This window comes from Mizuhopecten yessoensis, unplaced genomic scaffold (genome assembly GCF_002113885.1).
Source record: "Mizuhopecten yessoensis strain PY_sf001 unplaced genomic scaffold, ASM211388v2 scaffold8183, whole genome shotgun sequence".
Taxonomy (NCBI): Eukaryota; Metazoa; Mollusca; class Bivalvia; order Pectinida; family Pectinidae; genus Mizuhopecten; species Mizuhopecten yessoensis.
Window position 1 is genome coordinate 37,982 of NW_018407420.1, and position 21,161 is coordinate 59,142.

General features: G+C 35.5%; 2 protein-coding genes across 2 annotated transcripts in view; one reads left to right on the plus strand and one right to left on the minus strand.

The window, feature by feature from the left end:
- The window catches only part of LOC110455231 (tectonic-3-like), a 25,896-nt gene extending 5,742 nt beyond the window's left edge, over positions 1-20,154 (minus strand). Inside the window, exons 1-16 of the mRNA XM_021505225.1 lie at positions 19,890-20,154; positions 18,987-19,107; positions 17,878-17,984; positions 15,792-15,928; positions 15,376-15,478; positions 14,546-14,667; positions 13,971-14,052; positions 12,503-12,598; positions 10,375-10,410; positions 8,129-8,182; positions 6,091-6,245; positions 5,237-5,389; positions 3,890-3,990; positions 2,983-3,114; positions 1,964-2,150; positions 350-502 (exon numbers count right to left, since the gene is read on the minus strand). Coding sequence (XP_021360900.1) covers positions 350-502; positions 1,964-2,150; positions 2,983-3,114; positions 3,890-3,990; positions 5,237-5,389; positions 6,091-6,245; positions 8,129-8,182; positions 10,375-10,410; positions 12,503-12,598; positions 13,971-14,052; positions 14,546-14,667; positions 15,376-15,478; positions 15,792-15,928; positions 17,878-17,984; positions 18,987-19,107; positions 19,890-20,154 — 2,004 coding nt within the window. The remainder of the gene's footprint in view (positions 1-349; positions 503-1,963; positions 2,151-2,982; positions 3,115-3,889; positions 3,991-5,236; positions 5,390-6,090; positions 6,246-8,128; positions 8,183-10,374; positions 10,411-12,502; positions 12,599-13,970; positions 14,053-14,545; positions 14,668-15,375; positions 15,479-15,791; positions 15,929-17,877; positions 17,985-18,986; positions 19,108-19,889) is intronic.
- Positions 20,155-20,345: 191 nt separating this feature from the next.
- The window catches only part of LOC110455235, a 16,234-nt gene continuing 15,418 nt past the window's right edge, over positions 20,346-21,161 (plus strand). Inside the window, exon 1 of the mRNA XM_021505229.1 lies at positions 20,346-20,419. The gene's annotated coding sequence lies outside the window, so the exon portion shown is untranslated. The remainder of the gene's footprint in view (positions 20,420-21,161) is intronic.

The following is a 21,161-nucleotide window of genomic DNA, read 5'->3' on the forward strand; positions in this document are numbered from 1 at the left end:
TGAATAACCATGGGTCCCAGGATGTTTATACTTTGCAAGTTGCATCCTGAGATGAAAGGCTATACAATGTGTTCAACATAATGACTTTGTTCGACTTTCAATCACAGGGGTGAAATGTTAAAAAAAAAATAACGGTCTTTTGAATGAATTTTAATCATAAATACTGATATTTTGCCTGTAGCTTTATTTTAGATCACTTTTAAGGTTACAAGTGTGAGTTTTATACCAGGTGAGCGATGCAGGCCCATTGGGCCTCTTGTTTAAAATATTCTACTATCTCAACCTTCCATTACATACATGTAAATGGGGTCCAAACTTTTACCTGTGCTAAGGGTTTCCTTGTACTTACCCTGAATGTAACAGGTTGTGGCTCTTCATAGTTAAACTGGGCCCCAAGGATTTTCCGCTGTGGGTTGCTCAGTGCTCCAATGTTTGCGTAAATAATCTGGACGTGCATGCCAGTCGTCACCGAACACGTCGGACCATTGATAGAGGTGACCACCTATAATTGATCAAAAGTGTCAAGTTAGATTACATAAAAATGGACTCATTCTCCCTTCTTTGTCAAAATTGGAAATTTCAAGCACGTTTAATGGAAAATACATTTCTATTTCTGTGGTTATTACGTAGAATAATGAAATAGCATTGTAAATTTGTTTTGTCTTTTGAAGTCGGTATCAATTCTGAGAAATAATGTGACTGGCGATTTTTGTTTGCCATTCAAACATTAGACCAGTGAAAATCAGCATTGTTGGATGTTTGTTAGTTCTGTGTATCGCAAGGGTTGTTACGATACGTTACGTATCACAATACATGGGTCACAATACGATACGTATCACAATGCTTGTTACAACTTTCTGTACAACCCTGTGTTTGTATTCCATGCTGAATTTATATTTTTTAAGTTATCTTTCTCCTAAATTGTATAGCATTTTTATTTTTGAAACAATATTTCTTTTGGGTGGTAGAACAAGAAGAAATGTATGCGGAAATTAACTTTGCGGGATTGGTTAATAACATCTCTAAAAGGGAGGTAACCTGTACATATCACTTTTTTAGAGTATCAAATGCCATGATGCATCAGCACTCGAGATATATGATACAATATTCCGTCTTTGCGTATTGCAGAGTTATCTTCTCTTTGAAGCAGGTGTTGATTGTTACGTCATAGGTTTGTGTGAGAAAATTACATCGTTTTCTCAAAAATTGATGACGTTACTCTCACAAATCCCAAGAGAAGATAACTCTGCAATACACAAAGACGGAATACCGATGCATTGGTGAATTGTTACACCCCTATTGGAGAAGTATCTGTAACAGTATTTGTAGAGAAGTCATCAAACAATTAGAAATAAGTGAGTATGAATAACTTCATCAGGTATTACTCAATTTCAAGCTAACATTTAAAATTTGACTTAAGTTTAAGGATCCCTGTCCCACTGCACTTTGAATTTTCATATCTACAGTAACCTCCCCTAAACTTCTGTTTGGACACAACTGTTGCACAGTTTCGCCCGTCGCTTTCGTTGACCAGTTAGCTCAATCGCTTAGAGCGATAGTATAACAATCTGAGGACCAGAGTTTTTACTCTCAGAACACTGTTATTGATATAAATTTTGTATATTATTTCATATTTATTATTTCTCTTAAAAGTCTTGCAAGTTATGTTTTTATGTCAGAAATGACTTATCGAAGCTATAGTCATGCCGAAAAAAACCAGTTTCCAATACTTTGATACAGTTTTGGGCAACAGTACGGGGATCCTTAATACTGGAGTGAAACCTGTTTGTGTGAAAGACCACATTTCATTTCCAGATCAGATCAATGAACTTTACTACTACATCCTGAATCAGAATCAGTAGCAAGAAACTACCAGTAGACCGAAAACAGACAGACGATATTTGAGACATCAAGTTTGTAATTAGGAAGTTTGACTTTCGAGTTTCTGAACAAAACCCCTTACCTGTGCAGCTGTAGGTGCATTCCTGATGATGGGTACCCAGTCACCCGTGACGAGAGGGTCCGAGTTACCAAATATGGCGACAGATCGGTTACCAGGTTCATATATTATCCCGTCTAAGCCCTCCAAAGCATTTATAATTTGCTGTTCGATTGCGGTACAGTATTCTGTCACATTGTCATAGTTGAATCTGACAAAAGATGATAGAGGTGATCTATATAATACTTTTCAAAATAACCCATTTTTAACATATTTTGCTACAATTCTGTGTCACATTCTTATGATTAAATCTTTAACATACATTCAAATGTGTTAACTGGAAAATTATTTATTTTCATCTCAAAAATAAAAATAAAATCCTTTTTCCACAAACAAAATGTTAATAATTCCTTCCAAATAATATGTTGATGTTAAGAATTAAGGCCTGCTGCCCCATCTTTAGGATCCCAATGACATATCTAGACAGGGTGGTTCCCCTCATTTCATTTACTTGTCACCACCATTTTGACCTGTGTCAATTGGTACAGCTCAACTTTTTGTTTTGTTTTATTAGGAATTTGTTTGTGATATCCATTGTTAAGTCCTTGATCTGCATCTACATTCTTCCTCCCACTTTGCGGCAAAAACCAGTCCAGTCCTGACATTTCTTAAAAGATACTAGATAACAAAATATTCAGTAAATGGAACTATAAAAAGGAATACTATTGATCTGTATAATTCCTTGTGTGGATTGAGACCTGCAAAGGTCACACCGCCTTGACCTTTATTACCCAATCTATAGGTCACAAGAGCCTTTACATTTATTACCCAATCTGAAGGTCACACAGCCTTGACCTTTATTACCCAATCTGAAGGTCACACAGCCTTGACCTTTATTACCCAATCTGAAAGTCACACAGCCTTGTCCTTTATTACCCAATCTGAAGGTCATACAACTGTAACCTTTATTCCTAAACTGAAGGTCACATAATGGTGACCTTTATACCTAATCTGAAGCTCACACAACCCTGACATTTTTTTACCTGATCTGACATCCTGTCCTGACATCCTCCCCAAAGTTCACCTGGAGTCGGTTGGCAGAGCCTGTTGCACAATCACCTGAGCCTGTTGACTTGACAAGTGTCAAGTCGTATGAACTCTCTGATATGGCAAAACTGGAACAGAGAGGAATTCAAAAATTTGTATTTATATAAAATAAACAAAAATAATGAAACACACTTATCTCAAACTTTTCCAGGAAAGAACCCACTTAGGGTGTTATGTGGTAAAAGTTACTTGTTAGGATTTGACCTTTAAACCCTTGCTTATTTTTCATTATTTTACAGTGTGTGAAATAACCACAATGACTGATGTCCGATATTTTTGTTTTGTGAGGCTAACATGTTGATATCATTTCTACAGACAATTAGTTCTGACCCATTGGTATGTGTTGTTCAAAACCCTTGATAATTTATTGTTATTGAACTTCTACCCAATTATCTCTAAGGCCCCTTTCCCATATTAAGTTCAACCCGTTGAACCTGAAAGCAAACAACAGGCGCAGATCTGAACCGAGGCTGACATCAGGAATATTCGGCATGTGTAGATTGAGGGGTCAGGATGTGCCTGACCAAAACTAAAATGCTGACTATAGCTAGTTTGCGTTATTTCTTTATAAAACAAGGTCAATCCACATGCAGATTTTTAGTTAGGTTGTATAATTTAGTGGACGCGTGAAAGAAGGAGCTATTGTTCTTGATAAATTGTTATTTATCCTGGGTTTTTTTGGTTTTTTTTTAGCTCTGTCAGCAGTTTGGTCGAAGAGGGTTCGTTTATCGTGGAATATTTTTGTGCCACCTGAACCGTTTCAACCAGGATACATGAATGCGACCTTACTACGATCTTTTCCTTGTTTCACTTTAAACATCTGTTTTTCTATTTAGGACTTACCTGGAATTTCCAGCGATGTTGAAGCGGATACCAGCCCTCACGGGTTTCCCCACCAAGTATCCCGGATTTCCACTCTTGGCCGACACATTTGTCTCTGATGCCTGTGATATATCAAATATGATTCCTTGTATGATATTTATTATCAATTCCATGCAGTATGATTCTTTTCGATTTAAATCTATAGGCTTAAATCTATGTACAACTATACCAGTTAGCTTGTTCAGACAGATTGTAAGAAGCATATCAACGACAGTATGGTTGGTTGGTTGGCACAGTGGAATAATGCACTCGCCTTTCACCAAGGTGGCCGGGGTTCGATTCCCCAATCAGACACCAAAAGCTATGGGGTCACCTACCCAACGTTATGGGTTTTTTCTCTGTAAACTCCAGTTCCCTCCTACATTAAGACCCCCAGTGCACTACCATCCGGGCAAACAAGAATGATAAATATAAGCTGATAGAATTTGTTTCAGAGTTGTTGTGAAATTATATGAAATTTATTTTTATGGATAATTACATTTTTTCTAATGTTACACACATTCCAAAATTATACAAAAATTATGGCCGAGCCATATTTTATCCAAACACTGACATAACACTTATTCTTACCCTTGTGCTATATATACATTTACATATAGCTATTGCATGCACGATTGAACAAAATTGTATTCTTGGGGAACAACAATCACTTCACAAAGTCAATAGTGTATATATGCTTTAATAGAATACTTGTACTTGCTATTAACAAGGTAATGACATATATGCTGTCTAGATTTTATTATCATTACTGCTTTATACATCAATTAGCGTGTGACAACAACATTTACAGTTTTTATCAATCAGCATAGCAAAGAAGTTCTAGACTTATAGCATTTTTTTTTTATAACACACCATCCTCACTTATGTTCTCAGCACTCTGGAATATGCCGCAGCAAAATTGAAGGCTCAGTGTGCGCCAACTAGTGGATGAGACAAGAAATCTAGTTTGATCCTTTGATGTACATCAAAAGAATCTCGCGGTCATGTAACGGTAAAATTGACAGGCTTTGAAGTTGAGTGTCACGCCTCTGTATTTCAAAGGACAGGTATCAGCCTAGCGATTTGATTAGCTAGCTGCTTGCCTTCAATTTTGCTGTGGCATATCCCAGGGGTGCAGAAAGCAAAAGGTAGCATAACCCCTGGAGTATCGCAGATGACAACACTTGTGTTATACAAATGTGTATTTTTGTGGAATGTGTAGCTAAAAACACCATTGTTTTAGTATATCTGTGATATCATGTATACAACACTTGCCTAAATAAAGTACACCTCAGAGTGAGGTGTCTTATCAATTACAGTCATACTTACTCCTTCAAATTTAGAGCTGTATCTCTGAGTGACAGGAAGACTGGCCAGGTTGATATTCCCTAAGGTCAGTCTGACCCTGGCAGAGGTCACAACCTGCTGAGTCTCGATCAGGAATCCAGGCATGTCGGTACCATAATCAAGAATATACTCCACCTGAAAGTAGGCCAGATTGTCTTGAACACCAACTTCACTGTTTATACAATGATCTGATGCGACCATTGAAAGTAAAATTTACACCAATAAGCCAATATGATCTAGTTCAAAATCTGAACAAAAAAAGTACAGGTGATTCATTTTGTTTGTAGCGGAACTGGACTGGGTCGATCATCGAGGACCAGGTAGCTCAATTGGTAGAGCGTCTGTCTAGAGTTGGGAGGGTCCTGGGTTCGAACCCAAGTCTGGCCGCGCATTTTTCCTCTCCCGCTACATGTTTATGATTTAAACTGAATCCTGTATACTGGGAAATGTTCGCCCTCTGACGGCAAAACCCGTCTTTGCCCAATATTTAATTCATCCTTCACATTTCATTACCATTTATTCCATGTTGTTGACAAAATTTCGCTGTAATGATCGATTCAACTTCATTACGGAGGGCGTAAAAGGCAAAAATTAAACTGCAGCGAAAAATTTCCAGGTATAATACAGTACCTCAGAGCTAGCAGTTAATTTCAAATGCCTTAAATGCCTAGCTGAAGCTATATTTTCATTTCCTATTCAACTGGTGCTTAATTATCCATAATCAATTCCTTAAAAAGGTCTGCAACCTGAGCACAAAGATGCTACACACACTGCCACTGAAGGTCAGATGAAGTTCACTATTAAACTTCCGAGACAGTGTTTTACAAATCCCTTACCCCTAGCACGATGTTACTACAGATGCTGGTACTGGCATTGAAGGTAGGATCAGGAGTACTTCCACTGGGACAGGTTAAGGCTTGTCCATTTACATCCTGGCACGTCACTGAGTCCACCGTTATTGGAACTGTGTACGTGTTGTTGTACAGATCCACTGTTTTAAAAAAAAAAGTGATTAATTTTACATTTTTGAAAATTTTAACAAACTTACTTTAGAATTGTGAAAAAATTATAATAATTATCTTTATCGAATTGCATGCAGCATAGATTTCAAATGTCATTATCTTCATGGTAAAAAATATAAACATGTATACAAACAACTGATTAATTAAACCAGATATATTAAAAAAAGTTTACAAAAGTTTTTAATGTTTTGTGATCTTCAGAACAAGTTTTGGGGGTACAAATAATCTACTAGTCCACTTGTGATAACCATTATCAAATCTTCTGCCAACTGGTTGTTATTTTAATAATATGAACAACTGAAGTACTTGATATGTAGCGCGGTCATAGATCAAAACAGTGGTATATCCAAGATAGCGGACATATGTGAACAGGGGGGATACTCGGAATAAGGCCCCCTCCCTACTTTTAATCAATCTTTTTTCACCAGGTGTGGGGGCTTATTTGAGGTCAATTACAAAATCTAATAATAAGATAGATTTAGCAATGTATACAATGTCATTTCGGTGCAATTAAATAATATAAAGCAAAACAATTGTCAAGAAAGGCCACACGTGAATACTGCTGTCTAAAAACCAAAACCTTTTCTGCAAAGAAAAAAAAACAATAAATGTACAAGCAAACTCACTCATAACCTGACAAGGTTGTTCTTTACTGAACGTTTGTTAAAAAGAATGCTTGTTAATTTACAAAACTATGAATAAACCAGCCAAATGAACTGAAGACAAAGACAAAATGTTACTTATAAATATTTCAAACGCAAGACAAGCAATGTTTGTTTTTATTACTACTGTAGTAATACACACAACACTTGGGCTATAACACAATTATCGTTGTTCCTACAATTGTCAAAGGGGTTCAAGGTCACAATAGCCTTGTTATAAGGGTTTCTAGGTCATGATAACCTTTGTCATAGAGTTTCCTATTCACAATAACCTTGTTTTACGGGTTTCTAGATCATGATAACCTTGTTATAAGCATGCTTAGGGCATGATAACCTTGTTATTGAGGTTTCCATGTCACAATAACCTTGTTATAAGAGTTTCTAGGTCACAATTACCTTGTTATAAGGGTTTCTGGGTCACAGTAACCTTTAAAATGAATTCTAGGTCACAGTAACCTTGTTAAAATGATTTATTGGACAAAACAACTTTGATTTAATTAGTCTTTAAGCAGGTATAGGATGAGACACACACACACAAAATAAAGCAAGAGGCTTAAAAAAAGACTGAAACAAGTCACAGTGGCATGGTCATAAGGTGAAAAAAGACCACAGTCTTGTTCAATGGTCCCATCAAAATGGTTGTATTTGGTAGATTAAAGATATTGACATAGGCATTAAAACTTTTGACATAAATCTAGCCTAGGAGTGCCTATATAGCGAGTTTAAATCCTTGGAAAAATAAGATACTGTCTAGCATAGATTCACTTTTCTTGTGGTTTAGGAACCAGAAAATATAACATGGAAAAAGAAGCAGGAATTGGTATAGTTACAGCAGAAATCTGGATACAGGAAAGGTTTCAGCAAAGAACAAGGAAGGAGCAAATAGGATCCAACTTGGTTACAGCAGCAATCTGCATACAGGTAAGATTTCAACAAACAACAAGGGAAGAGAAGTAATAAGGTTTGGTTACAGCAGCAAATAGGATACAGTCAATGATCTGCATTACAGCTAGCATCAATCTGGACACATGTAATATTTCCAGCAAATGCAACAAGGAAAGAGAAAGTAGGATAAAATTATTTGGTTACAGCTTCAATCTGATTACAGGTATTGATCTGGGTTACAGCGAGTACAAATCTTGTTACATGGTTACAGCAATGGATTTAGTTACAGCAACCTGGTTACAAACCTGGGATAAGTACAATAGGTGTAGTTGGGACAGTGGGAGTTGTGGTTACGTTGTCTGTGAATACAAGGTGGATATAGACAGTTACAGTCATGCATATACATGTATATACATATATAGGAATTCACTCATCAACAAGTGATACAGGTACAATACAGATTTAAGTGATAGTTAATACAGACAAGGTTATACAATCAACTGTTACAACAAATTATTGTTACATGCTTCTAAAACAAGACAACTAGTGCAATTTGTACGAATACCAAGTACAAGTAAACATTAATAAACATGCAAATACACAAGTAGTAATAATCACAATATCATATCAAGAACTATATATGATCATCTGACTTTATCAGAAATAATGTAAATTTGTATAGTATTAGCTTGTACTTTATGTTATAAAAAGTAAGTACAAGGTAAAGAGAGGGAATTTATGTAGTTTATGAAAGTATAAAGTAACACTATTACTTATGGAAGTATAAAATTATTCTGTAGCTTATATTATTGAAGTATAAATTTATTCTGAAGCTTATATTATTGAAGTATAAATTTATTCTGAAGCTTATATTATTGAAGTATAAATTTATTCTGAAGCTTATTGAAGTATAAAGTTACATTAAAGCTTATTGAAGTATAGAACACACAGAATTTGTAATACAAATGTATAGACAGTTTTGGCAAATGCAGTTCAACAAGAATTTTACCATCCTTGATACTCCAGGCATTACGCTCAATTATGCTCTCTGCACCCCTGGAATGTTATTGTAAAATTGAAGGCTCAGTGTGCAGCACTTTGTTGATGAAACAAGAAGACTGGTTTGATCCTTTGATGTACATCAAAAGAATCTCTTGGTCGTGTAACGGTAAAATTGACTAGATTTGAAGCCAGGTGTTGTTTCTTTAAAATCTTCAAAGGACAGGTGCAAGCTTAGTGATTGGTCAGGTTTTATTTACCTGAGACCAATCAAATAGCTGTCTTTGTGCCTACAAATTTGCTATGACATATTCCAGGGGTGCAGAGAGTGAAAGTGAGCGTTACCCCTCGAGTATCGAGGATAAAATTTTACAGATTGAGCATACTAAAGATTGAGCCTTTTACAAAAGGTTTCTAGCGATAAGGAAGAACATGGTCCAAAAGATATTCAGTTCCAGATAGATATAACAAACAGGCAATATTAGTGAGCAGGCATACATCAACTCATCACATCTCTGTAAAGTTAAACTTTGCTTTAAGAGTTCTGGTTTTGATATCATAGCAGTCATTAGCAGAATACAAAATGTTCAGACAATAGTAAAGAAAGAAGTAGAATTTATCAACAACTAACTGACCATATCCTTATTTTCCTTCTTAAGAATCAGTCCTGATTAATTCTGTGAGTTAAGCATTTACTGGATTAAAATTTCCCTAATTCTTAGGTACTTAGGAAATTAGTTTGCTAAAGCAATCATTTGACATAATTTGACATTGATTCAACAGCTATTTGCCAGAGGACAAAAACATGTTCTACTTCATAATAATCAAATCTTTCATTTTTCAAATTTGAGATAAAGAATATTTGGGCTTCACAAATATAATAAAAATAATTGCACGTGCTGAATAGATTTGATTGTTTTGAAAAATAAGAAGACTGAGTTGAAAAGAATTTATATATAGTGAAACCTGTCTAATCTGATCTGATTATGTTGACTTCCTGTCTAATCCAACATAATGCTAAAATCCTAATTTTATGAAATCTATCAAATAGGACCTGTGCATTCTGACATCAGGTGTTTTATTAACCCTTTCACCCCTATGTTACTGTAGTAGACTCTACCGTGCATTGATTTGGAGGGGTTCATTATGGTCTACAGTGGTGAAAGGGTTAACCTATGAGTCAAAAACTATTTTTTTCTCTCTCTCAATATGACTCATTGATAATTGATGAAAATTCAATATTTTTTCGTAGAATAACTCATGGTTTTCAGAAATGACTCGCTATGTAAAAAAGGTAGATAAAACACTGTTTCATCCAGTTTAAACTTATCAATATGTTCTGTAACCAAGGAGATCAGATTAGTCAGGTTTCATTGTATATGTACTTAACTCATTCACCCCTGAAGACACATTTGAACTCTTCCAATACAAAGGCTGGAACAGTTCATTATGAAATTTCAGGGGTGAATGGGTTAAGCTGTCTGAACATCTGTAGCACATCGCAGCAGGAATTAGCTATTCTGGCAATATCTATGATAAACATATAACCAACCTGTGGTGTTCACAGGGGAGGTAACTGTACTGTTATCTATAGGGATAAACATTTAACAATGTATGTTAGTCAAAATATCTACAAAATTCACTGAAAAGTAACAAAAAGCTGCTGAAATAGGAAAACCTTGCAATTCGCATAAATCACAAAATCCTGAAACTGTATGAACAATTTTAAACTTCTACAAAATTTTAATCACAAATATATTAAAAACAATTTGATTTAATTGATAATTTCTGGTTCATATCATTTAAAAAGCAAGCAAACTAGAAATTTGCATGATCATGAATACACATCTATCTACAGATCTGCATTTTTATGAAATCGAACAAATGTTTTCTGGGAGCAACAAACAAATGTATGTAATGCATTATTTTCTAGCCTCAAATTCAAAAACAAACAAAAATTGTTATCCTGGAATTCAAAAATCACAAAATTGAATGACAGTGCAATACAAAATATACACAATATTTGTTCATGGAGAAAAGATAGCCACTTGCTAACAGAGGTATACAGATCATGTCAACAAAATACAGTAAAATAACTTTCATTTCTAGGGGTTAATTACAATTGTGTAATCCATTAACAGTTGTATTATGAGATTATAAAATATGAATGCTGACTTGCATGATAACTTTATGATTATACATAGACACTACTGCCTAAGGACATTTGAAGCTTTTGTTTTAAACCGCGTTCTATTTTTCAAGTGCTCAGGCCTTTAAAAAAATATTTTTTATTTATTTACTAAAATTCAGAAAATAGAATCGCAAAATGGCTAACTCATAAATCTGTACAGAATGAATGCTGATGCTCAATATTTTGTGAGGTGCTTTGTAATGTTACTTGGTTTTATCTAAATACTTTAAATTTGGGGGAAATAACCTTGATCAGTACAGATATCTCTTCAATGAACTTGCAAGGGTTAATCTATTAATTATATTCAATGTTATATCATTATGAATATTCATAACATTTTGTGTACATGTGGTAAACACCAGTGAAAGTCATTTCTCAAAACACAGTGCAAGGAAAGAGGAAAAGGACTATAGACAGATAGTGCATGACCTCTTTAATCTTGATGACAAAACCTGGTATCCCTTTTCTGAACACTTAAAATTATGATATTGTTTCAAATAGGACCAATAATGCGTCAAATAATGTGCATTAATTATCCAAATGGTCATTTTAAGCAATTTTTTGAAAAATGATAATACACCAGATAGGTAAAACAAGGTGATTTTACGTAATTATGAAAAAAGTTTTACAATGAATGCAATACTAGGGATTTTTTTTTTAATCCAATGAATCCTAGAAAATTGATACCAAATCCTGTATCTAGGATTAAAAAAGTCCAACTGCACCTTAACGACCCCTGTCCAACTGCAGGCAAAACACTAGAGAATACCACCATAGATTATAGTACAACAGTCACCATCCTTCAATTCGTTTACCCCTGAAATTTCATAATGAACTTTTCCAACCATTAAATTGGAAGAGTTCAAATGTGCCTTCAGGGGTGGATGAGTTAATTTCATTTTGGATGTGATTTTGCCAGGGTTCTTCCATTGACCAAATAGCTAAATAATTTCAAATTCCTTTTTTTCACTCTAAAACTGATGTTGATGGGTTTTTTTGTTCATTTCATCTTTATTATTCATTTTTCATTAGAGCTCTGCAAGGTTTGTGCTTTACGTCCTAGTTATTAACAGCTATGGTCATTTAAGGATGTGCCTGGTTTTGGTGGTGGAGGAAACGCGGAGTGTCAGGAGAAAAATCACGGACCTGCGGCCAGTACCTTGCGACTGCCCCATGTAGGTCTTGAACCCAAGACCCAGTAGTGGAGGGCAAGTGATCGTAGATGTCAGATACCTTAACCACTCAGCCAAAGCGGCCCTTTTCAGAAATGATTTACTAAAGATATGGTCATGCTGTAATTCTTTTGGCAGTGGTACAGGGATCCTTAAAGGTGCTTAAACCTGAAATTGATTTCAGTGCAATCTGTAATGGTTACATAGACACAAGTAAGGAAGTCCAGAAGAGGGTAACTGTGCAAGGAATATATGTATATAGTGTATAGAGACAACAAGTGTATATATACAGACAACGGATGTCTGCCGTCCTGTACCTGTGGTTACAACGGTCGGAGTTGTGGTGACCACTGTCGGAGTTGTTGTATTTGAGTCAGCTGTTGTAGCATTGATGTCAGTGGTGGTAACGGGGGCTGTAAAAATTCAAACTACTTACAACAAACACACGCACACAACACCAGCAAAATTACAAAAAGATGGCATATACACCATCAATGAAGGAAAAATTGAGTGTCAACTCTACAGAGTAAAAACTAAACAACATACCAAAACAAAATATTGCAAAGTTATTTTTTACTTATTCACCCCTGAAATTTCATAATGAACTATTCCAACCTTTGAATTGGAAGAGTTCAAATGTGTCTTCAGGGGTGAATGGGCTAAATACGTAGCAACTAGATGGTGAAGCTTATCATTACTATAAAAATATCAACAACACAGATGAACTCCTTTCAAATTAATAGCAGAACTGTAACATTTTTTTTCACAAATCCTAAATGTGCATGTGACAATGCTGTCAATATGTTCAATTTTATTTCACATTGTGATGTCAAAAAGCATGCCGACATGCACATTTTAGAGCTTGCCGTCCAATGTTTCAGTCCCATATCTGACATGAAAATTTCTACTAAACCAAAATCAAAGCAATAAATGACGTATGAGCAAAGCAACACGAAACATTGACATTTAAACAGTCAGTGGGGAATGCCATTCCAAACAATAATATAAGCTTTTATAACTGTCGGTTGTATTAAACACGTACACAACATTCTACAGTGAAATAAATCAAAATTTACAATACTTAAACAAATCACAACATTCAACAACAATACTCAACTACTTTCCCATACCCCTGACTCGAGAATCTCACCAAACGTTACCAAAATATGGCCTCGATTTTCCCACTTCCATTTATAGGTTGTTACTTTAACACTGATTCAAGTTTTCCAATTTGTCAACTTTTAATAATGAGTCAGTTTTATTTGATTTGTATTCTTCAATTTAACATCTTTTGATTTGTTTCAATGACTTTCCTTGTTCGAAGTTGGGGTAAAACATTTGTAACCTTCATGATCACTATAACTTCCCTATTAAGATATTATACTCTAATGTACTGTGAAATCACAAATTTTCGTGGGGTTTATAATTTCGCTGATTCCGTGGGTAATCTTCACCCACGAATTCATAGGTCCATGAAGTAATTACAAGTTTCTACATAAAACCATTCTCTGTACGAGTGGGCACTCGTAATCAACAAATTCATGTACCAATGAAATGGTGTTTATTTTTGGGAAATCACAAAATTTGGGCCCCACGAAAATATCTGATTTCACAGTAACTCTGTCACAGAATTTTGCAATTGACATAATGCTATCAAAGAATTCCGTAACAATTGATAATTCACGATATCTCGAAACCAGGTGAGGGACTCTAATAATGAGCTAAAATTGCTATAAAATTGCTAAAAAAAGTGGATAACAGAAGTACAGCTAACATAACACTGACCTGCAGTAGTGGGTGCGGGGGTCGTAACTGCTGGGTTGGTCACTCCCGTCTGGTTTACGATCCAGTTAAACAGATATGGGGTCTACAAGGAAAGATTTATAAAACAGTGGTTAAGAATAAATGAAAAACTCTAAGCTAAGATGACAGACTACAAGCCTTTAAAAATAGAAATGCAGTATATACCATACCTTCCAAATAAATATTGGCAATATGTTGTATTAAGTTGTAGCTTGCTTTAAGTATATTCTGTTCTGTTATGTCTGATCACTATTTTCAAATGCGTAATGCCAATGAGACCTGTATAGTAAGCACATTTTTTGTGTATAAAGTAAAACTATGATACTTACATATTTCCAAACTTATGAATCTCATCACTGAAAAAAGTATTGCTACAGTGTAACTTTGCCCCATTTATACAGAAAACAGTTTTATTCCTTTATTGAGACGAAACTGCTGCACACAGTATTATAACCCTTTCACCCCTAGGTAACTTAAGTAGACTCTACCATACATTGATCTGGATGAATCCATTATGGTCTACAGTGGTGAAAGGGATAAACAAGTATTTGACTCACAGTAACGACTTTGATCCCGGAGAAGTAGGAGGAGGCCTTCCACTGTGCAGTGTCCACACAAGTCGTGGCGTCCAGGGTGTAGATGTTTCGCACACACTCAGACGACTCATCTTCCAGGAATGCTAAAACAGGCATGGTAATAAAACATTACAAAGGATTTGTAATTTTTCCATTAAAATTTTGAGAATTTTTCCTGTCAAACACAATAGATGTCCATTTGGAATATGGTTTATACAACATCGGCCACCAATTTGGCGCTGTCCATGAGTGTAGTGAATGAAAACAATGCTGCAAGGAACCTCTTTTTCTGCATCCTCAATACTCCATATATGTCATAGCAAAATTGAAGGTTCAGTGGGCGTCACCTTGTGGATGAGGCAAGTAGACTAGTTTGATTGATCCTTTGATGTACATCAAAACGTCTCACGGTCGCATAACGGTAAAATTGACTGGCTTTGAAGTTGGGCATCGGCTTTTGTAAACTTCAAAGAACAGGTATATATCAACCTAGTGATTGGTCAGGTTTTTTTTTACCTGATACCAATCAAATACCTAGCCGAGTGCCTTAAATTTTGCTATGACATATTCTAGGGGTGCAGTGAGCAAAAGGGAGCAGTATCGAGGATGCTTTTTCTGAAACAGTGACAATACAATCTTTCAAAATGATACCGAAAAAGTGTGGGACCAATATGTGCCTAATACATAATTAAAGCTATGTATGATGATGGTTTACACGACCAAGTAACGAGCAATTAGAAAAAATAATAATGGATGGATATTATCGTGCCATAATCCATCCCAATTTGATACAAATTGAATCAAAACCTTACCAGCTGGATTGCTATCTGAACAAAATGTGGAGCCCACAGCCTTAGGGACCCCTAGGTAGCCCCTGGCCAGATTCTGATATACAACGAACACTGGTTCCCCGCTCTGAAACAAAGTTGGAAAAATATATTACCTGATACCAGTATCATTCCTAAGTAGATATTCTCAAATCTCTTCCTCTCAACTGTTCTACTCAATGCTCTTGAATTTGCTTTTAATAGCTACTTAAAAAAAATCTTGATTAAACACATATTTTTGTTTGTTGAATTATAAGTTATCAATCTGCAACTATAAAAATTATCTAAAAACAACAAAAATAAGAATGTTTTTCTATTACAGATAATATAATAATTGACATTTTGGTTAACAGTAATTTGTTATGATACTTAGCAATGCTGTGAGCTATTGGTATCATCACCTTGTACTCATCAGCATATAGTGTTTTGTCTATGGCTCCTGGTTGATAGTTGGTGTCAGCAAATCGATACAAATAGTTTTCAAATGTAGCAGTATCGGACACCAGGTCGGGATTTGTATAATAATTACGCTCTGCATCTAAAAACAAAAATAGGAAGAAATCAGTTCATTCTTTTATGTCATGTGACAAATTTGTATCACTAATCATAACAGTTTATAATTTGTTTATCGTAATATTCAAAAGACGACCGATTTTGTTTTAATACGATTATAATGGGACCACGGACTGAAACTCTTTTAATACCGACAATAACTGTATGACTTGGCCAAAGATGAGTTGCATACATAACAGCTTTCCAATGCAAAATAGTGAGACCAGTTGATTTTTTTAGTGAGTTTTGGTAAGAGAAATTCTCAGAATTAGCTAGACATTAAAACAGTGTTGACAAAATCTACCATAAAAATATAGTTTCCTTATTTTGTCAAAGTAGAATATTTCAATGGTCACAATCAAATAGGAACAATCAATGTGACGTCACGTCATTGTGAAGCAGATGTAATTTTCATCGTTTCAGGGGCGTCCAAGTGCAAAAAAAGTCATTTCAGATCATAACTATACAGTTTACTTTGTATTATATGATAAAAAGAATCTATCATTCGTTTTCCTTCATATTAGATTTATGATACTCGTTTTGTATTTTTCGAGGCTCGCAAACATGAAAAATCCAAAACTTGCATTATAAATTTAATATGAAGGAAAACTTATGACAGATCCTTTATATAAGGGCAGTAACTAGGAGATTGAAACTGTGTGTCCTACACACTCAATTGTTTGGGACAGAACATCAAAATCTGGCAGGAGTTATATGATGGAACCTTTTAGTCTGAATTAATTTTACCTTCTCTTTGAAATACTGTCGGATCATGATATGGAATTGAGCAATACAATACAACTTACAAACAATGTCAGTGGTTTACCAGCCAGCTAAATAACACTTTGACATTAAGACATTGTGGTTCTTCTGATATCATTTGAAGTTTTGACACATTTGACATCAGTGAACATGCATTGGTATTCTATTAGATTTGTAGGTCATTCATTTGAAAAAAACTAGATAGTCCCTCATCTCAGGAAGTACATTTTGTCAGTCCATGCGAAATATGGCGGTCCGACAGACATATCCAGTAAAAATTACTAACTGCCGGTCCGGCAATCACTATAGTTGTCTTGAGTCTTGTCACTTCTGAGTTTTAAATACCCCTGTAACATTCAGTGCAGTCATGCGCTACTGTAACCTGTATCAACATTGATTGTGTGAAGAATAATGCTTCGTTACGTGACTGGGGCAAACCACTGCCAAAACCAAACCCAGTTAATGTTTTAATTTAATTATTGTATACATCAACCAATTTTTGACTATTTTTTTTCATTTTCTTCGGACTGGTATTTCAAGATAACCTGACCAAAATGTCCTGTAAAAGTTGTTCCGATCCGGCAAGCTTGGGATAGTCACCTGACCGAATGTCTTGAAAGAAAATTTGTAAAGTGGCAACATATCCCAAGGTCTAGACTAAATGATTCTTTAGCAGAAGTCCTTTGAATTCTTTTGACTCCTGTGACCTTGAATATACAAGGTCAAGGTCAAGGTCATTCATTCAACAAAGTTGATGGAGCGTCATCACTGTAATCAAGGTGTCATAGTTTCTCAGAGGATGTCGTTATAATTTAATATTAATAATTCCTATAACATTTAGAAATCATTTATTGATGTTTACAAACTATTGAATTCATTGTCTATGTTTGGAATCTATATAATATACTGTATAACAGGAAAAGTTTATGGGTACTTTCCTTCGTGGTTTGATGCTATTTAGATCGTTTTGAGGTATAAACTTTCGTGGATATTCTGTATTAACAAACAGTAGACATGTGATGTGTATCATTCAAATTCGTTGTATTTATTTTCGTGGTTCGACAGCAACCATGAATGTTTTTACACAACAAACATTTTTGTCATCGAGGGAATTGTGTACAGCCCTCATTCAAATGTATCTGTGTAACTGATAAATGGATTGGATACACTTACTGTTGTCGAAATAGATACAGAAGAGTCCGTCCTGAGTGTATTCCTTGGTGTACTGTGTGTTATCTAGAAGCAGCAGTTCGGACTGGACACACATGCGGTCATCAACACTAAGTAAAAAATAAATCCCATATTAATTATAAAACCCAATTTCTGTCCGATCAATTATCTGTAATTAAATGCTTTAAATATTGTCCAGTTAGATATTGCTTTGTTACTCAGACATATTAAAGCTTTTTTTTAAATTAACTCAGACCCCTGAAGACACATTTGAACTCCTCCAATTCAAAGGTTGGAATAGTTCATTATGAAATTTACAGGGATGAATGAGTTAACTAATTCCCCCAATGCTTATGTTTACACATGATTATAATGTTTACTTATTATAACGTCACTAATGTTGTTGTTGACACACGTCTCGACGGATGAGGTCTCTATTGATTGTTCCGATCAAGGCTCACCTTTGAACTGAAACACTACAACACAATGCCTGAATAAATCATCAATAAACTAGTATTCTGCCCTTTTTTGTCCCCCTCTACGCTGGAATTAATTAATTGCTCCAATGATCAATAGGATCTCTCACCTCCTTGGGGAATCTCACCACAAGGGGGTGAATGATTCTCTTTCTCTTACCCTGTTCTCCCATTGTGTATCATATGTACATAATGTTAGGTTAGTTAAAGGCTAAATTCAGGGTTGACGTGACATTGATGCTTTGTAACTTAACGTGATGTCATTTTATTGTTGACGCGACATCATACAATTGTTATGAAAAGGGGAATTCCCTCGTCTCAACCCTAGGGTGAGACAAGGATATCTCACACCTGGAAAAGTGTAGATTCACCTGTCCAGGGTTAGAGAATAACTGATCTCTGCTTGACCAAATAATTCCTTACTGGCGCTTGATTTTACAAATCAAAATTGTACATGTTTCATTAAGACTGGCAATACTCATGAATCACAAAACATTGTATAATTATGCTTCATTTCCGGATCTTTTTCATAAGACAAAGAAAATAAAAATCCTGACAATGTTAACACATTGAAGATGAGTTATAACCGTTTAAAGAAAAGTCTTGAAATACATTCAACATCACGGTGAGACATACTTGACTGAAGTAGGGATACAGGAACTGAACGCTCCAATATCGTTTGATGTGCAGTCAGGATCACAACAGCACCTTACATCACAAGCATTGGCGGTAAGGTCACAAGGACAGGGTCCTACATCTGTGCAAAATAAAAATGAAAATTAAGTACAAAACCGAATAATTATAATAATAATAATAAAATTCAAAATATGACATTTGAATACCTCTTCTAATAGAACTTAGCTTATTATTATTGGTAAACATATAAGCCAATCAGAAGCTTTGGAGGCCATTTGAATCCTGAAACTTTAAAATCAGTTGATAACATGAAGTGTATCCCCATGTATGTGTCTCTTCAAAAACAAGGTAGAGTATTGCATGCTATCCATAACCCCCACCCCAGGGAACTTTGGTAACAAATATGAACAAAGGGCTATAACTCTGCAAAGTGGAATAAGAGAACGAAAGTCAGTATTCCCCATGCAACATTCTGTATCTGTGGTCTACCAGAAAGGCCTCAATCTTGAGTATAAACTTCCGGGTTGGAGGAGTGCATTTGACGTGATTTTTTTTATCGCCGTTATCAACCCCCACAGAATTTCCGAATGGGGGGGGGGGGGGCCCCCCCCCCCCCCCCCCCCCCCCATTTAGAGATTCAGGAGTTAGCATGTATGGACCCTCTGAACTCTATATAGATATTATACAAACTACGCTACCTGGTTGCCGGCCATCTAACCAGTTCAGTTCTGAAACAGTTTTACACATACAACACAAATAAAAGGTCTTCTGTTGGGGTTATATCCCCCCTCCCCCACTCAACATAATTTCTAGTATCAAATGCAGTCAGTTTAATTTTTGAAATATGAATAATCAGGTTACATTGAACAGGGTAATAATAACCGTATGACCACACATACATACCAGTGTTAATAGCGATTGGAGACGGAGGCTGAGTAGGCAATGCTGTTGTTGTAGTGGTCGGCGTTGTTGTGGTTGGCGTTGTTGTGGTCGGCGTTGTTGTGGTTGGAGTTGTTGTAGTGGGAGTTGTTGTAGTTGGAACTGTTGTTGTATTCGTAGCCGGTGTGGTAGTTGAATGAGCGAAGCCAATATATAGAAATAATAATAAAAACGAAAAAACATAAATCCTACAGCAAGCTCGCGCTTGCAAGTTTGCCTTTGCCGCCATGATGTATACAAATAAAGGATGATGGGAAATAATTTGTTGGTTAAAAAAATAATGACTTGCAATATTTTTGAAGAATTAACATTCACATTTTAAATTATACATAAACCTATTTATTATTGAAGTATAGAACATTTTTTATTATACATTATAAATAAACGCATCTTCTACGGAAAGGACCGAGTGCTTCCGAAGGTAGACAGCGGCAAACAATAACAACAAAGCCGGCAGGTGGTTTTTACCTAGAAGGAAATTTTAAACACTAGTGGTAAGAAATTGCTTGTGATTTGTAACAGTATGCAAGATCTTTGGCATTTCACTTATTTTCTTTCAAATAATACGACTGGTAATGGCTTTGTGTTGTTAAAAGAGCTTGATAAGGTGTCGATAACATGTGCCGCCGGCGCAAAGTTGTTGTTTTGTTGTTGGTTTGAATATCTGTTTAAATAATTGCTTTGCAATAAACTATTGAGAGTATTCTGATGACCTCTGACTCTTGGGTTTAAAGGACAGGGTATGTTTTGATTATCCAGTATTCAGGGAAAATTTCATGCCCAATCATGGACTTCTGAAATTATCAAATGACAAGGGTCATCTGAAAGCGCTGTATGTGAATCGAATTTAAGACGCTAATATAGTATGTTTACAACCTGCAAGAACAGCAGATTTTGAACGGTTGGGGTATTTACCGAAATGGACCGGAATGGAGTTGAATTACCGAAATGGAGGGAAATGGACTTTAAAATGGCATTATTTCAAGAGAATGGACCCTAATATACATTCTTCATCACCAACTGGAGTCATATGTAGAAGATTGGGCGTTTATTTTGTTTACATGCATTTTAAATTAATTTTTCAAAATAACGCAATTCACGGCACGATTTTCGTTACCGAAATGGAGGGCAATGGGCCTTAAATTGGCATTATTTCGAGAGAATGGACCCTATTATACATTCTTCATCACCAACTGGAGTCATATGTAGAAGATTGGGCGTTTATTTTGTTTAAAT